Source organism: Rattus rattus, chromosome 3 (genome assembly GCF_011064425.1).
Source record: "Rattus rattus isolate New Zealand chromosome 3, Rrattus_CSIRO_v1, whole genome shotgun sequence".
Classification (NCBI taxonomy): Eukaryota; Metazoa; Chordata; class Mammalia; order Rodentia; family Muridae; genus Rattus; species Rattus rattus.
In genome coordinates this window covers 148,153,303-148,172,347 of record NC_046156.1, presented here as the reverse complement: position 1 = coordinate 148,172,347, position 19,045 = coordinate 148,153,303, and the positions used below count along the sequence as shown (strand labels likewise).

General features: G+C 41.3%; 1 protein-coding gene across 2 annotated transcripts in view; it reads left to right on the top strand.

The window, feature by feature from the left end:
* Positions 1-19,045, top strand: part of Sema5a (semaphorin 5A) — a 433,267-nt gene that overhangs the window by 406,919 nt on the left and 7,303 nt on the right. For both annotated transcript variants that reach the window (XM_032898665.1, XM_032898666.1), the window contains 5 exons: positions 2,319-2,537; positions 9,532-9,702; positions 11,829-11,984; positions 12,774-12,821; positions 16,861-17,072. In XM_032898665.1, the coding sequence (XP_032754556.1) occupies positions 2,319-2,537; positions 9,532-9,702; positions 11,829-11,984; positions 12,774-12,821; positions 16,861-17,072 (806 nt within the window). The remainder of the gene's footprint in view (positions 1-2,318; positions 2,538-9,531; positions 9,703-11,828; positions 11,985-12,773; positions 12,822-16,860; positions 17,073-19,045) is intronic.

The window sequence follows — 19,045 nt, the reverse complement described above, 5'->3', positions numbered from 1 at the left end:
GAAGAAATGCTAATATAAAGTACATTTATTGAGGGCTCTATAAGTGTCTTCTCCTATCCAAGTCAAGCTCTAAGGGATGGGCCACACTGCTCGCATGTCTTAGGTCCCGAAACCTTCTCTGGGAGCAGGTAGCCTACTTGGATACCTGAGGAACAATTATCAAGCACTCTTTACTCTCAAAGCACCCCTCGTTATCCACTGTGTTTGCAGGTATTGACATATCTCAGATTGCTGAAGAGTTTAACAGAACACCTCTCTGTTTCTTAAAAGGGAGTCTATTCTGATAAAGGGCCTTATGGAAATAAACATACAACTTAGAACTAAAAGCATCTCCTGAAAGGTGAACAACAGAGAGCAGTCAGTCTTGCTTCTTTTACAAAAACATGCTGTTGCTCAAAGAAAAGATTTACTTTGAAATCCCAAGAGAAGGATAAGGGAGACACAAGTGGAAATTGTACATTCTGTAATAGGTTGTCTTGTAATTTCAATCAGGGTTATTAAATAAAATATGAGAATGAGAACTCAAAGATAAATTTCAGATTTTACTTCAATTTTTCCTATTTAACCCTGTGATTTCAATATAACTGTATCCCATATAATTTCATAAATACAATTATACCCTTTGAAGTTTTTTCGAAGTCTAGGAAAACACATATCCTAAAATATTAATTCTTCATCTTAAATTAATGTTTAACTGATATTCCTTCATTTCATTTGTCAGATATGTTGACCTTTTCAGCAAGTCACTGACAAACTTTTTTTGTGCAGGCCATGAACATTTACCTATTGGGGCATCAAAGTGAAATGCTGAAAACGAATCATGGTATATCTTTGTAACTGACTTTATTTTCCTTCTGAAACACAAATTTTTTATTTCCTTCCATTGCCAGATACATATAAAACCAAAGCTAGTATGTTTTAAAGATTAATAGTATATATTCAGAAAAAACCTTATAATTTTTAAAATAATTATATATAAAGTTATGAATTTTTATAAAACACATTTATAAAAATATATCCTTCATTTTATTAAAACTGCAAACATTGTCCATGGCACAAAGAAAGGCAAGCAGTCTATTTTGATGGTTTTGAGTTCTAATGATCATCCTTATGTCATGTTATTGGTGACTAGGAAACTGAAAATTGGACTGATGTTTTTCTGACCACACAACAGGAGGCTTAACTGTCCATCCATCATTATTTGTTTATTGTTAACCCACAAAGCTCTGGATCAGTCCAAAAAGCTACTCCTAATGTATTTTCTCAGATGATCCTCCTACCTGGACTTCATTTCTAAGCAAACAAAGAAGTTGTTCGAGATTATCTGTGGGGGTTGGTGTTGAGTTACTGGGATTGGGGGCTGGGTTGCTGGGGTTGAGAGGTGGGTTTCTAGGGTTAGGGGCTGGCTTGTAGGGGGCTGGGTTGCTGGGTTTGATAGCTGAGTTGCTGGAATTGGGGACTGGGTTGCTAGGATTGGGGGCTGGCTTGCAGGGGGCTGGGTTGCTGGGTTTGGGAGCTGAGTTGCTGAATTTGGGGGCTGGGTTGCTAGGATTGGGGGCTGGCTTGTTGGGGAGGTGTTGATGAAAGCACCACTGGCCAAGAGACAGTGAGTGAATGGGTTTAGGATTGTTCTGGGTTGCAACTTCCTCAAACAAAAGGTGACTGGGTCTGGTTAAATAAGATAAAATGCTCAGAGCAGGCCTGACACACAAGGAGTCTTCAAAAGACAATTCCATATTCTTGTAATGCTCACCGACCCTTGCCCCACACCCACCAACACCCCCACTCCCTGCTGTTCCATTTTGTTAGTAAGCATGCTTATTTGGGAGTAGGATCTGGGCAAACTCTCTGGAGCAAAGGGTTGTCTCCAAGGCCTTTGGATTCAAGGGGGATTAACTCTGATCCTTTCACAGCATGAATACACACTGAAAAGGGTAACTGAAGAAATAGGCCTAAGCATATCCCTTTGTCTTTCCTGTAACACCAACCCATGGTATAAGAGTACAGTTTACAGTGGGAGTCTCAAGGAAAGGCATCTTTAGAGGCATCTACAAAAAATGCAAAAATTACCAATGTGGACTTGCCGTCTGCAAATGTGTTAACACATTCAGATGGAGCGCCAAGTGCATCCTAATTGCAAAATAACTGCAGGAAAGAATCTTGAGTTATTGGAGGCTGCCATTCAACTGCAGTGGGTTTTGGCTTTTGAAGTATGAAAGGGTTCAGTTGGCTATTAGAGTAATTTTAGACATAAAGCACACAGCCAATATATAGCAGTAAAAATTCCTATAGAATCACACTTTGGGTTTCCTTGGCAGGACTTTCTGGAGACTTTCTAAGAGCTGGGAGATACTCTGCCCATACAGTCAATGGGGCATGGTCAGCCTGGACTTCCTGGTCACAGTGCAGCAGAGACTGCAGCAGGGGCATTCGAAACAGGAAGCGTGTTTGCAACAACCCAGAGCCCAAGTATGGAGGTATGCCATGCCTTGGTCCATCGCTGGAGTTCCAGGAATGCAACATTTTACCCTGTCCAGGTAAGTGGATCATGGTGCAGGAAAGACTGGGAAAGCTGTGTGCTTGCAGCCTTTAAGTACTGAAGCCACTGGAGACCTCTCCCCTCTTGAGGAATAGGCTCTTAAGAAGTGTGTGTAGTGATTGCAGTACCTGGATGAAAGGAAAAGGAGTCCTGGATGCCTACCTCATCCTGGCTACCTAGGCCCAAATCATTACCACTGGTTTAAACTTTCCTTTTAGTTTCTCTTCAGGCATGCAGGCAGCTAGCCTGGGGCTAGCAAAGTTCTCCTCCCATAGTGCTTGATGCAGAGACAAACACAATATGCAATGAATTACATCATATATTCTGTTTTTACAAGGAAGCACAATATTCCCAGGAACAATTTTGTCTTAGTTACAGTTACTGTTGCTGCAGTGAAACACAATAACCAAAAATAATGTGAAGAAGAAAGAGTTTATTTCACTCACATTTCCTTATCAAAACCAGTGAGGGCAGCAACTCAAGCAGAATGTGAACTAGAAGCAGGAGTTGATATAGAGGATATGGAGGTGTGGCACCTACTAGATTGTTCCCTTTGGCTTGCTCAGCCTGCTTTCTAATAGAACACAGGACCACCAGTCCAGGAATGGCACCACCCACAATGGGCTAGGTGCTCTCCAATTAACGATTATTTAAGAAGATACCTTACAGGCTTGCCTATAGCCTGATCTTATGGAGATTTTAATTGGGGTTCCTTCCTTTCAGATGACTTATGTGCCAAATTGACATAAAACTAGCCAGCATATACTCAGATGCTATGGTCTTAGCCCTGTCACTAATAGAGATGATGCTTCTTTGAAGAAGTTTGCAGAAATACATGTTGTCTCTAAAGTAAGTGTTAATCACCTTCAGGAAACAGACAGACCTGGCCTTTCCAATATGGCCTCTACCAAGTCCATAGAGTCATGGCTGCTACAGTACTACACCCAGGACACCAGTCAGCTCCCAATTCCACCTCACCTGTTACATAATGAATGAAACCCTCTATGAACAGAATTCTTTTCTGGAGACTGGTAGAGCTATGTGTTACCTGGCCTTCTCCTAGTTTCGGGCTCTTTAACACAATGTCTCAAAGCCATCATAGCCTTGTCCCTGTGTATATCACCTTTGCTGTATGCCTGAGTAAAATGCCCAGAAGGTTAAGGAATGCTGAGCAGCTTGCATACTATAGTAACCTTAGAGACAATGCAAGTCTGACACACCAAAAAATATCAATAGGCAGTTGTCAGATGATGAGGGAACAAAGCATTGAATAATTGATCTTCCTTCAACAGAGCACACCATTGATTTGTACCCTGTATTTCTCGGCAATGTGTGTGTGTGTGTGTGTGTGTGTGTGTGTGTGTGTGTGTGTGTGTGTGTGTGAATAATGTTAGCCTGGTACAGTCACTGATCCCTGGTTTTGTAGCATGATATGATGAAGTGACTGCATCAGTTGAAGATATACTAACTAGAATCATAACAGATAATGCCAACCACTGTACTGTGAACCTAGTATTGAGGGAGGAGTTAGTAGGAGCCTAGTAGGAAGGAATTAGTCAAATTGACAAGCAAGAATGAGAAATCCTGTGTAGGAGAGACTTATTCCAAATATTGGATACATTGGTTTTGAGGGCATAAAAATCTTAGCATCTATTCCTGTAGATAAATAGAACTTTCTGAATCATTTGCGTAACTGCCTTATAAGCATTGAGTAAGCAATTGTGGCTGAGATGGTAGGTGGATGGATGAATGATTAGACGGATGGATAGATGGATGTCTGTGTTATTCTTTGGCTGGGTGGGTGAATGAACGGATAGAGGGATGGATGAATGGATGGGTGGCTATATGGATATATTGATAGATAGGTGGACGGATGGTAAGGATTGATAAACATGTAGGTAAGGTTGAAATCAAGATCCCAGTTTAATATAACATGATTTTCTGTTTGTAAATAACTAATTTTTGAGATGATGATAAATTATACCATATCACTCTTTCTCTTTCCTCCCTTCAACGTCCCCTGTACTCCTTGCTCTCTTTTAAACCATGACACCTTTTCTTTAATTTTAATGAATATGTTCATAAATACTAAAATACAACCTGTTTGATCTATATAATATTGCTTTTACATATGTTTTCAGGGCTTGCCATTTGGTATTTGATAGTAAATTAGTGTACTCTTCTGGGGAAAACTATTTTTCCTGCTATCAGCATTCTTTATTTGTGTAAAGTAGTGGACCCATGAGCTTTCCTCTTTCCACATCGTAAATGATGATATTCTTGTTCAGGTTATATTTAGGTATCAGGTTGGTGAGGTTTTATGAATGTAGCTTCTGTACATCCTACATTACTAAGAGACACATCCTCACACTTAGTTCCCTAGTCCTTTTGCTCTTGTAGCCCTTTCCCTACCCATTAACAATATTCTCTGAATCTTGAATACAGTAGTTATGCTGTAGATATTATCTATTATGACTGAGCTCCACCATTCTGTATTTTGATCCATTTTGGTTCTCTGTAATACTCTCTCTTCATTGCAAAGTGAAACTATCTATAACCACTTATCTTTGGATGTAAGTATAAATATTTGGAATATAAATAGGAATTATGCTAACTATAAGAAAGGGACAGTTGTATGTTTTCCTCCTCCAATTTCCATGACTTCACTAGCCCTGAGTAGCTGGCTAGCTGCCAATGCCAGGCATGGTTTCCCTCCAGTTTGTGGGTCATCCTGAAGTCCAATTAGAGAGCTTTTGGTTACTGCCAAGTATATGTATACCACTACTGCACATGCAGAGTTATGGTATCATGATGTTAATTGTTGTGTTTTATAGATGAGTAGAATTATTGGGTTGCTTTTCTTCTTTGGAAATGTTAGTGGTACTTTCTGGATATCATAAAATCTAGTTCTCAGGGATCTGCGTTTGAGGTTAGATCTACCTCAGGACCTATGGGCCCTGTGTATCTTAAGAAGTAGAGACTTACCTTACAGGTCTGGAAGGCAACCAGATGCAACAACAATAGCCTATATTTTGTGAGTCTCTTGGATAACCCTGACTAACAACTCAAAAGAGGGCTTTTTAGTCTATGACTAATATATACCTCTTGTGGAGAGTATTGTCAGCCCAGATGGGAAATTTTTATTTATATTATATGCAGTAAATAGTATATATAGTAAAATATATATAGTATATTATATTTTAATATATAGCATATTATTTTATAATATATAAAATATATAGTATATATGTAATAAAGTATACATATAATAGATATTTGTAAGGATATAGTTAATACTTATGATTTCTTATGAGTTTTCAGACATTTTACTGCTATATTACTCTCCTGAATTTACCTCCCTCTCTTCTCCATAATTTTTTTTTTTATTAACTTGAGTATTTCTTATGTACATTTCAAGTGTTATTCCCTTTCCCGGTTTCCGGGCAAACATCCCCTTCCCTCCCCCCTTCCTTATGGGTGCTCCCCTCCCCACCCTCCCCCCATTGCCGCCCTCCCCCCGACAGTCTAGTTCACTGGGGGTTCAGTCTTAGCAGGACCCAGGGCTTCCCCTTCCACTGGTGCTCTTACTAGGATATTCATTGCTACCTATGAGGCCAGAGTCCAGGGTCAGTCCATGTATAGTCTTTAGTCTTAGTCCCTGGAAGCTCTGGTTGCTTGGCATTGTTGTACATATGGGGTCTCAAGCCCCTTCAAGCTCTTCCAGTTCTTTCTCTGATTCCTTCAACGGGGGTCCCGTTCTCAGTTCAGTGGTTTGCTGCTGGCATTCGCCTCTGTATTTGCTTATTCCGGCTGTGTCTCTCAGGATCGATCTACATCCGGCTCCTGTCGGTCTGCATTTCTTTGCTTCATCCATCTTGTCTAATTGGGTGGCTGTATATGTATGGGCCACATGTGGGGCAGGCTCTGAATGGGTGTTCCTTCAGTCTCTGTTTTAATCTTTGCCTCTCTCTTCCCTGCCAAGGGTATTCTTGTTCCCCTTTTAAAGATCTCTTCTCCATAATTAAAGGCCCCATTTGCCCAGCACTTTCAGATCACACGTACTCCGCTATTCCCCTCTCTATTGCTCCCCATCATCACCACTCCACAATGGTCCCTTTCCACTCTCCTGGTTTCTGTAGTTACTCCAGACTATACTCATAGCTGACAGTTTGGAGCTAAAGACTTCAGACTAGAGAGAACCTTTGTCTTTCTAGGTCTGAGTTACACCACTCAATATCAGCTTTTCTAGTTCCTCCCATTTACCAGTAGCCAAGGTTTTCAATGATGTCTTTGCTCCTGCAGCTGTGCTATTCCTCCGGGGCCTGTATGCTCGAATTTCTCCAGCCTCAGGATATTCTTCTTCAGACCACACAACTTTCCCAGCCAAACTGATGTTGAGATGCTGGGAAAGGTCACAGAGCTGTTCTTTCCCACAGCCCATGTGGAAAGATTCCTCCCTTGGGTGCTGGCAGGCAGCGTGGGTGTTATCACTAGATTTGAATCAGGGCTGTAAACTTAAGCCAAGGAGAATGTCAAAGGAATGCCATCTCCCTCTTTTCTCAACTCCAAACTTAATTTCTTATGTGCATTGTAGCCTATGTGGATTCCTAGAGATGCTTGGGTGTGGTCTTGGTCCCTGAGGGTAAATGTTTCTTGTCCATATCAGGGACAAGCATCATCTGTGTATAATTTTAATTCTATTTTTGTTGACTTGCTGTTGAGCCAAGATTATGTGTACATGGCCTGAATATCTTAAAATAACTCTGTCCTCATTTGCTTTAAAAGTCAAGATTCCTTTGTGGAATTGTCCATATCTTTCCACCAGGGACTAGGCAAATCCAAGGCTGAATGTGTGAAGAGAAACTTTTCTCCCATGTCCTATAAAATTCCTAAAGATGTGATAATGAGTAATTCAGCTATGAGCTGGAAAGAGTGCTGTACTCTGTAGGCTGAGCTATACAACCAAAGAAAGCCATATTTAAAGCAACTTTTACCTGATTTAGAACATTTTTTTCCATATAAACTTACATTTGAACCCTACTAGGCTTCTAGTGATCAATTACAAAATGCACTGCCATTTAATAATGTTCTCAGGTATTGCAAACAGATGAATGGGTAAGGACACATGCTATGCAAGCATGGGATTCAAGTTTGAACTCTTGAAATCCACGTAAATGTGCATGGGTGCATGTACCTGCAACCTCAGCATTGAGAGAAGGGATAGGGAGGTTTCCCAAGCTCCCTGGTCAGTTAGCCTAGTCAAAATGGTAATCTGAGTGAGAGATCCTATGTCAAGACAATAAGGCAGAGAGAGCATGAAAGCAGAAGGCACCCAGTTTCCTACTCTGGCCTTTGTGCACAACCCCATGAGGGTCTACCTGGACTAGGGTGATGGCGGAGCAGCAGAGTGCTTATCTTGAATTCTGGAGGCTGTGGCTCTATCTGCAGCACTAACATAGGTAAATAAATAAGTAAGTAAATAATAAAGTCAAGCACATACTAACGTAATTATTCTTTACCTTTGGAACCTGCTCCTGAATAATTTGTCCCAACATTGAGAAGCACGTGACTGTTTCTGTTCATCTGCTTTTTTCTGCTGGCATTTATTTGATGCAGCTGTAAAGACTCTAGACTGTAGACCTTGACTGACAAAGCTAGAGACAACAGATGGCTCTTTGTTGCTATGTGTATTCAAATGAGAAGAAAGCAACTTCAGAGTCACCCATAAAACCCAGCACAGTAAGTGTAAGTTCTTTTGCTAAGATTTAATTCACAAGGCTCTATTTGTCATTTCTCTGTAAACAATAAGGCCCAGGGAAAAGGAACATGGAAAATCAGATGGAAGGGCACAGTGACTCACACTTGGGGCTCTGAGAGGTGCGTTTTCTCTGGAGAACAATAGAGAAACCTGTGGTATGTTGAGGACTGTGTTTTCTTTTTTTCTTTTTTTTTTTTTTTTTTTTTTTTTTTTTTTTTTTGGAGCTGGGGACCCGAACCCAGGGCCTTGCACTTCCTAGCAAGCGCTCTACCACTGAGCTAAATCCCCAACCCCTGAGGACTGTGTTTTCTATCTGTAGCATCTTTATGTTCTTGGACCTTCGCACCAGGAGATAGGGAGTACAGGACTTCTACTCGGTGCTTCTTTGGAGGAGAAAAAGCCCGGCTGTTCCTCAGTGTAGAACTGTGTAACCCAGGCTTCTGAATGCTGAAGAATCAGTACCACGGGCCCTTCACGAGCTGACAGGCTGTAAATGCTCCACTTTGTCCCTCTGACCACCCACCGTGGGACTGGTTCTTGCTTTATTTTGCTCTGTTTCATCACTGCTAACTGTACTCTGTTTTTGTCTTATTGTAGCAGTCTGGTATTTAACTAGAATTGCAACAGTGGTTTCTTTTAATCTTTATCCACTGAACTATTTAATATATAAATTTCATTTCAACCAGAATAGTTCTTTCTCCTTAATCATTTTCTTTCCTTGAAAGAATAAGGATCGAAGCTTCAGGGTGTTTCTCTAATCTTCCAGTGAATTGGCCTTACTTAGGATATGTTAAGTGGTGCTTCAAGCCGTGGGCAGAATCCAACATGGACGGCAGGATATGTGACTTATAAGGAGGTCTGTTGCCTGAATTATTGATCCTTTGCTTTAGGACTCTGCAAGCCAGCTAGATAATAAAAACAGCAAAAGTGAGAACTAGCTAGGTGCTTCCTATTAATTATTATGGCACGTGGTTAATGGTTCCAGGGCTAGAAGCTTCAAATCACTTTGATGGTGCTTAGAAACTATACATTTAGAAATATTTTCTGAACAAATATGGGAACTAGAAGGTTTTAAATCTGTATCTACCACCAACTAGGAAACATGAAATGGCCCCATACCATGAATGGTTTTTGCAGTGTATACCACTGTCTGTATGCATATCCTATCTCTACAAGTGTCATGTTGGTCTGGTGGGGATTTAAGTAAGTTCTATGTTTTTGTATCCTTTTCCAGTGGATGGTGTGTGGTCTTGCTGGTCATCCTGGTCTAAATGCTCAGCAACCTGTGGGGGTGGACACTACATGAGAACCCGTTCGTGTACGAATCCAGCCCCAGCATACGGAGGGGACATCTGCCTGGGACTGCACACGGAAGAGGCCCTCTGTAACACACAGACCTGCCCAGGTACACAAAGCATTGCTTACTACAGGACTTTAGTGCAAACTCACGTTTCTTAATTTCGAAGGATGAAATTAAAGATTGCAAGTCACCGTAAATACTGGAAATAGAAGAATGGATGACAGGTCTATCTCACATTGTCTCCCCCTAATGTGATTTAATAACACATTGTCGTACAGCAAAATCGTCTTCACACTGTACTCTGTTCAGTTTACAAATGGTAAAGCATATACAATTTTTGGGGGGGGAACATCTAAACTACTGTCTTAATCAGGGTTTGTGTTCCTGCACAAACATCATGACCATGAAGCAAGTTGAGAAGGAAAGGGTTTATTCAGCTTACACTTCCATACTGCTGTTCATCACCAAAGGAAGTCAGGACTGGAACTCACACAGGGCAAGAAGCAGGAGCTGATGTAGAGGACATGAAGAGTGCTGCTTATTGGCTTACTTCCCCTGGCTTGCTCAGCTCTCTTTCTTATAGAACCCAGGACCACCAGCCCATGGATGACATCATCCACAATGGGCCCACCCCTTTTGATCACTAATTGAGATAATGCCTTACAGCTGGATCTCATAGAGGCATTTCCTCAAGGGAGGTTCCTTTCTTTGTAATAACTCCAGCTGTGTCGATTGGTTACACAAAACCAGCCAGTATAACTACCTACCTAGGAAATGTGTCCCAACTAAACTTTTACCTTGCTAATTTGTACTGATAACTCAACTTGTTTTGCTGGATAAGAAAGAAGATTGTAGAAAATAAATGGAAAGCAAGCCAACAGATGTAGTGTCCCCACACTGGTGTGTATGACTTAGTGGGAGAATCGCCGATGGCTTCCTGTTTTTCAGCCCAACACATGTTGAATGTTTAGAACAAGTCCAGAAATGTTCCAGGGGAGCACTGGCATTGTGAGAAGACACTTCACTCGGGGACAGAGGCATACTCAGAGGTAGTGCAGTTAAAGAAAATATAATGCATGAAATCCAGTCAGCTGTCAAAGAATCAAAACAAATAAAGCAATAGGAAATGGTGATAGAAGGAAGTGAGCCTCTTTAGGACCAGGGTTGGGGAGCTCTGGGCCCTGTCATTGGCATAGAATGTATCAGACAGCCCATTACCCAAGACCTGGAACTCTGACATACAGAACCACTTGGGGTAAAAAAGGAATACTTTCCTAGATTTAACAGTGAAACACTTCATTAATATGTATACACAGGTATACATAAAGGGACTTCAAACCAAATTCTTATAATCATTCCAAAAAAAAAACCCGTCTCTTATGACTTTGAGAGAAAAAGTTATTTGTGTGATTCAATACTCAACGTGGGTTTCTATGCTTGCCCCCTCCGAAGAAGTACATAAGAAAATGTCTTTCTTATGTTGGTAAATATATTTGTGAATAAGCAATGTGGAGAGTTTATTCCTTAATTTAACATATGGGTCTTATTCCTATTTTTGAGTCCATCTGGATGGATTGAAAAGTGTCCCACCAAGTTCTCCACCATAGAGCAGACGTGTCCTGTCAATGCTTATCTTTTGGACTTGACCCAGAACATGGGGATTGACTTTATTCATGAAATAAAGTGAACTCTGCCTCAAGGCCAGCCAGCCTGGCTTTGACATAGTGACTTTGCAGAGTTGTTTTTATTGCAAAATAAAGATACTTTAACTTTCATTTAGAAACCATGGAATTCCCATTAATGTGAGACACTGGCCAATATGGGTCCTGTGGGAAATGTCCAGGAAAAAATCTGAGGACATCTTTGTAGGGGGCTTGCTCTGTAGGAAATGGTGGCAGCATTGGTGATTTCTGACTCCCAGAAGTCACATTTGTCCTGAGCGTTAGTTTATTGACTATTAAAATAAAATCACTCACAGAATGGAAATTATATGGGATTTAGATTTAGAATATTTAATATATATTGTATCTCATTTAAATTTATTAGTATTTTCCCCATCTTCATGTGGATTTATTTACTGAGTTGTTAGGAACTATGACCACATCTTATTTATGCACAGAGCCATTAAATACAAAGTGTGAGAGTCTAAAGAGCAGTGTAACTTCACAGTGATTTCGTGTTGGTCAATATCATCAGGTAGCCCTGCCTCTCTCCTCTTCTGGTCTCTGCAGAGAGCTGGTCAGAGTGGTCAGAGTGGTCTGTGTGTGATGCATCTGGTACCCAGGTCCGTACTCGGCAGTGCATCCTTCTGTTTCCTGTGGGCAGCCAGTGTTCTGGAAATACTACAGAGAGCCGGCCTTGTGTATTTGACTCTAATTTCATCCCAGGTAAGGGCTGAGATGTATATCAGTGTGAACAGAGTCATTCTAATATCCAGAGAGAAAATAACCCATTGGGTCAAGCTTTTATCTGCTCTCTGAGGCTGTCTTTGATGAATTAAGAACGATCCTGTCAACTGTTGTGGTTTCAAGGTGACTGAAATATAGATTTACAGGTAACTACCCTGGAATTTAACACAATGTCTTCTATAATTTATTGATTCTAATATAGTCTGAGGATTTCATTACAAAATTTAAAAACTAATTGCTTGTTTTAATATCACCTTAGATTCTTTACTATGAAAATATGATGTACTTATTGCAGAGAAAAGGGTCATTATCTTCATAAAACTCTCAATATATGGGGTTGGGGATTTAGCTCAGTGGTAGAGTGCTTGCCTAGCAAGCGCAAGGCCCTGGGTTCAGTCCCCAGCTCCGAAAAAAAAAAAGAAAAGAAAAAAGAAAAAAACCTCTCAATATACCAGGGAACACAGATGTCTGTCACTAGTGTTGCCTTGAAAAAGAGGTTGGCAGTTCCTTCTTCCACAGGCTTTTTTTTTTTTTGAAAATCAACATTTAGTTATCATAGGGGACAGTCACTTGTTGCACTGACCCAGTAGGAGTCTTGTTCTATGTATATAAACCTCTGAACACCAACTTTGTACATAACTAACCAACTCTGTGATAACTAGCCAACATTTGAATTCAAAAATTATTGGTGCCTGCAAATGAAGCATGGATGTACATTTTTTTTCACCCAAATCCTTTGTGCATTGTGGTTGGATTTTTGTTTTCCAGAAGTGTCTGTGGCAAGATCCAGCAGTGTAGAAGAGAAAAGGTGTGGAGGTAAGTTCTCCTGTTACCAGAGCTCTTGTTGGGACTCCAACATATGGCAACCCGTATCTTCCCAGCATGTTCTACTGATGGATGAGGATGGCAGGGCAGGGAATCCCTTGATTATCCCCTCATATTGGTCATGATGTCTCAGAACCTGCACTAAATGCTTCTAGAGACAGACATGTCTTACCAGCACCTTACAAAACTTCCGCAGTCTATAGTTGTCTGTGGGAGAGACTTGGAGACAAGCTTTGGAAGTTAACATTTCTCAGTCATAGAAGAGAGACTTAGGGCATATGCAAGTGGTCACCAAGCACAGGCTCTGGTGCTGTTTAGAATTTGCTTCTCTGGCCATGCTGTCATCAGGTGAAGCTAAAGGAGTCAGTCAATGAGCATATCACTGCAGCCGGCTGCGTGAAGAAGAACAGTTTTCACAGAAACTGGGAATTGTACTAAAAGAGTTGTAAACACTGGTTGTAATCTGCACTGTATAGGTGGGGACCATGGAATTCAATGTCCCAGTGAGTCATAAGTAAGGGATGATTATCCTGGTAGCAGAATCCTGTAAGAATTTTAAGTTGAAAATAGATCATGGAAAATGGATCCCGATAGATCCCTGGGAAATATGCATGAAACTTCCACAATAGTCTTGTCAGCACCAGCATTTCGACCAGATGGTATGCTGATTTTCAGGGAATGCAGGTTATAATGGCAGACATGCACAATTCGTGTTCTATCTTCAGAGAGGTCAATACAGACCTGGGGGTCTCATAGGTGGCACTTCTGGCTTACTGCCAGGGTCTCTCAATTTTTTTTAGCCTTGAAAGAATAGTTGGGCCTGTGTAATTCCTTTAAGGCCTTGAGCAAGTCCAGCATCTAACCTGGTGATGTTATTGGCTAAATCTCAGAAAGAATAATTACTCTGCATTGTTAGGAAACTGACTGTTGTAACCTTTAAGCTACTGGCACTGATGTTCCAGCATCACCAGGTAAAATGGATCTCGGACTATAGGTGATGGGTTTAACATAACCAATTGCCTAGCATGAGTGTTTGGGGAGGTTTAGAAAAGTGTTATAGATGTTTTATCTCCATTAGTGAAAAATCATTCAAATGTTGTGCAGAAGGCAATCCAAATGAACCAACTGGGTGGATGGTCTCCATACTAGCCTTATAGTCCAAAAACCAAGAAAAATGATGGGCTAATAACCAGGATAAGTAGGGAAAGGGGTCTTCCACCAAGGCTAATGACCTGAGTTCCATCCCAAGAACCTATATGGTGAAAGGAGAAAATTGACTCCAAAAAGTTATTCTTTGTCCATGATACCCCCACATATGTGCAAGCACACCAGCACACCAGTACGTGCACTCACACATGTGCACACACACACACACACACACACACACACATGTATGCAGTCATACACACACACACATTCACACACTCACACACACAATACATAGGTAAATGTTAAAAAGACAATGCATATTTTTAGGGAAGAGCCACAGTGTGCAGAATCTTAGATTTAGTAGGCACCATTTTTCCTTCTGCAGATGATGTGCTCCTATTGAGATTCCTTTCCACTTAGCTATTTTTAGTTGCAGCAGACACGAAGACTGAATAATCTCATCATAAAGATGTCAGCTGGCCGCAGCTTCCCTGGGCACCTGCAGGAATAATTCATCTGACTAATGACGCACATCTGCATAAGGAGACCACTGTACATCTCCCATATGCAACCATGAAATATGAGTTATCAGGGCAGCAGAACATATTTTTATCAGTGTGGCCCTGACTCAGGGGAGTCCTACCAGCTAAAATAGACAGAAATAAGAACTCATATGAGATCAGCCTTGCTTATCATACTATAGCCACAATCTTCAGTAGAAACAACACAATTCTTGCCGTTGCTGGTGGAAAGGGTGCAGAATTCTTTATGCCACAGTTGCATGCTGAGAGTACTGCCCCACTACAGATTCTATGACAAAGCAGGAAATGCCCAAGGTTTGTAACTTTCCTCTATGGTCTTACCATTGAATGGTCATATAGGACATTCTCAATACATTATCCAGCCACAGTGCTGTAGACTTGGTAGGAACTCCACTCTCTGTTTAGAATCTCGGTGCATCTAGAAATATGTGTTGATCATTGTTAATGGTAGACCCAATAAGGGAGGTCAATAACTCAGGGATCTAAGTTCTTAGAGCATGGTGTCAAGGAGCAGACAGAAGCATTGTACATGGGTAAATTCAGGGTCAGGGGTCATGTAAGAGATCTTAACTTCTACTGTGTATCATAGGTCAGGTCGGATGACATGCCTCAAATTTTAAGGCTCAGCTTCTGTCCTGGTCTTCTTGACCTGGGACTTGAGGTGGGGATAGGGATTCTGATAGAGCTCTAAAGCTCCAATATCTAGTGTCCATTGATGAATATTAGCAAGTGATATTTCCCAGGTGTCAGAGCTGGCCTAGTGGTAGGGTGGAACTTCTGCTGAATGACAAGTGTCAGGAATGGGCGCAGAGCACAGGGAAGGTAGTTCTGCAGACTCCGAAGGAGGAAGCCAGTGGGAGTCAGTTATAAATACCACAGGTCCTGGGGTTGCTGACAGATCTATGTCTTCTCTAATGTTCTCAGGGACTTCCTCTATACTACGGGTGTCAATCTGTGTCCACACTGATGCTTACTAGCTCCTCCACAGTCTCACTTGGTTCAGGGGTTGACAGATTGTGGGAAACCACCAAATGTCTGCATTACATGACAATACTTGAGGGAGACGGCAGGGGTCCTATCAATGCTTCCTGAGCTGTGAAGACATGAGGTTAACAACCAGAAGGCAGTTAGTCCTCTAGGGTCAGTGCAGAGTCAGAGAAAGGGAACCACAGTCTGCTTCACATGACTCTTACTTAGCCCTGCTCTGAGCACTAAAGGAAGGTTGGGAACTTCAACAGCAGTGTTTTCCCAACAAACATGGAGGTTTACAGATGGTTGTTTCCTAAGCCTTCCATAACTCTTGGTGTGTTGCCAGGATGCCAATCAAACCACTCCTGTTCTCTAGATATCATTGCAGCTCACTTTTTGAGTTTCTATTGCCAATAACTCAAGGAAAAAACTCAAAGAAAATAGGGGCCTATTAAAGAAACAATGGGTCCAAAGAGAATAATTTAAGTCCAGCTTAAAGATTATTTCTGATGCCTTTATTTCTTAGAGTAAGATATTTTTTATAAGCTCACCTAAATGCTAATTAGAAAAAATGTTCCACATGTTAATATGCAAATGAGAGAGAGACAGAAAGGAGTAAAGCTATGCATAATCTCTAGAAAGAAACAGCCAAAACTAGCTACAGTAGCTGTTTGAGAAAGAAGAGGGAGCCGTGTGGTGGTAGCACATGCCTTTAATCCTAGCACTCAGGAGGCAGAGGCAGGTGGCCAGGACAGCCAGATCTGCACAGAGAAACTCTATTTTGAAAAACAGAGAGGGGGGAGTGGCAGACTTCTATTTTCTTATCTATTGACAAGATTTGTATTTACAAAAATACAATTGACAATATTATAGTTCATATAAGTAGAAAAATTTAATTTTTAAAATTAAATCAAACACAAAGCAGGAAAAAGCCTGGCTTATAGGAGTGCAGCACTTCAGAGCCCCAAATGAATTCTCCCTTTGCAGACTGCAGTCATGCTGGATAGATAGATGCTCAGTCTGTTAAAGTCCATAGACACACTTCCTGTAGAAAACCTGCAAGCCAATGGTCACCATGCTCTTGAAGACTCTCTGAGGTCTTCAGGGAAAAAAAGCAACTGCATTTCAATTGTAATACTAACAATGTTCAAGAGGTTTGACGAAATTATTTTAATCTATAATAGCATTAATTAGAACCAGGCTTTCAGAGAAGTTTTTCTAGACCCTGACATTTCCTAGAACTAAAGTACTTTGACATCTATACCTTGGGGTATGCAGTACCTCCTTTTGGCTTTCCTTTCCCTTGGGCACTTTGAGAATAAAGTACCGCATTCTTCTCAAGCATGATATGGCATTGACCTTTTCCACAGAGTTCAACATGTTCCACATGATGGCTGTGGGGCTTAGCAGTTCCATCCTCGGCTGCCTCCTTACACTGCTTGTCTACACCTACTGCCAGCGGTACCAGCAGCAGTCCCATGATGCAACTGTCATCCATCCTGTTTCTCCCGCCGCCCTCAACAGCAGCATAACTAACCACATCAACAAACTGGACAAATACGATTCTGTGGAGGCCATCAAGGTGAGTAATCTGCAGTAACAGCTGCAGCTAGGTAGGTCACAAAAGCAGATGACCCTGGGGCTGCCAGCCAGGCTCAGTGGTGGTGGGCCTGGTGATGGATACAGAGAGTTCAGGTACTTCAATCTTTGGGTGTTGGCTGCGTGCTCTTTGGTGAGTGTAGACAGTTTGTAGTTTTTGGTATATCCCCTGTAGTAATTGTAGGAAGTCTGTGAGTACTGGCTGGATACTCTTGGGGATGGAGGGAAGGTCTTTGGAATTTTGTTTTCTTATTTGCCTATTCCTATTGGAAATAAAAGTTTTTTAAAAAATGACATAAAATGCTGGTAGATAGCAAATCTTAGACAGTGTCTATCGCTGTTACATCTCTGCTTCTTGCCTTTGAAAAGAGGTCTTTCAACTAAGTGCTTCAGCCAAGGACTGAGCAGCAAGCGATATAAAGGCAACTGATATAAAGGCCACATTATAGCACTCAGATGTCTGAGTGCACTTGAGGAAATGAGCTGAGTTCCCTTCAAACTTGGTATGCTCCTATGTAAAATGGATATAATAATGCATAACTCCATGTTGTGAAGTTTCAATGATCTTACATGTGGACCAGCATGGATATGAGAGGTCTTGGAACAACATGGGGATTTTTGTATGCTGAACCCATTTTGGTTATTTTCTATGGTCATGAAGGTAATTCTCCTAAGCCAAGACCAACTAATTTTCTGTATTCCTGTTGAGTTAGATGTTTCCCTTAGCCAATGCTGGCATAACCTCTCCCTGAGATGACATTCTCTTTCATAAAAATACATAGTACACCCTACACCAAGAGTCAGGGGACATTGTGGAATAAGAGGCAGAAATTATTTCAGAGCAGAATTGGGAGAACTGCTGTGGAACTCTGTCTGATGGATGGATATGCTACGGCCATTACAATCATGGTCCCAGAGGACCTCTGCTTAACTATACCAGATCAATAGCCACAGCCCAAGCACAGATAGAGCAGTGATGATCTCAAGGTCCTACTTTATACTGAGGAGCTACTGCTAGTGGGTTGTTACTCAGAGAGGGAGAATCACTCTTTACTGGGGATATAGTCCGTGGTTGGTTTCTCATGCTCCTGTGGATAGCCCTATACTCATGAACATATGGACAGTATTAACTGAACCTAGTAGGTTATTAAGCAAGCAATCAGACAAGCAAACATGAAGTTGGGAAGGAGAAATGTTGGGGTGATAAGAGACAAGTTGGACTAGGGAAAGGGGGTGCAAATGTAGTTTAGTATGTAAAATTTTAAAAATTGTATAAAATTTTAAAATATAGTCTTTACAAAAGGATGATGGATTAAGGAGAAAGTGATCTACGGAGGACTCACCCACAGTCTATTAGATGTGAGCTCTAGCGTTGAGGGAAAACCTGAGCTACTGGCCTTTGAAACAGAACTGCAGAGCCGGTGCAGCTTGATGCCAGCACATCATCGACTCTGTAGTCTTGCTATTTCAGTCAGTAGTAGGTAACTGAACTGACCTGTGTTCTCACCTCAGGTGTAGTCTCCCATTGTGAGATGGTATTAGACATGTTACTGCCGTGATGGAAAGACCCCCAAGTGTGTGGGTGTCTGCCTAGTCCACAATGAATCCTTCAATGGCTCTGTTTGACTAGTTAAAGTTCACCTCTGTTATCTGTTTCATCTTTATCTTGTTCTTCTCACTGTTTACCTTCTCCCTGGAATAAGTTGGCTCTCTGACTTTAATCTGAGTCACAGAGAGTGAGAACAGACACCCTTTAACAAGTACAGAGTAAAAAGAGACTAAGGTGTCTGAGTCAATTCATGTGCTCAGAAAAGCCCTATAAGGTCTTTGATAAATGATGATGGCATCTGGGCCAGGAGACTAATTTCTTTAAGCATGTGGCTCCTGGTCTATACTCCAGTGGATGGCCTCACACTTGGGGGTCTGTAGGCAGCATAAATTGGAGCCACTGGATTA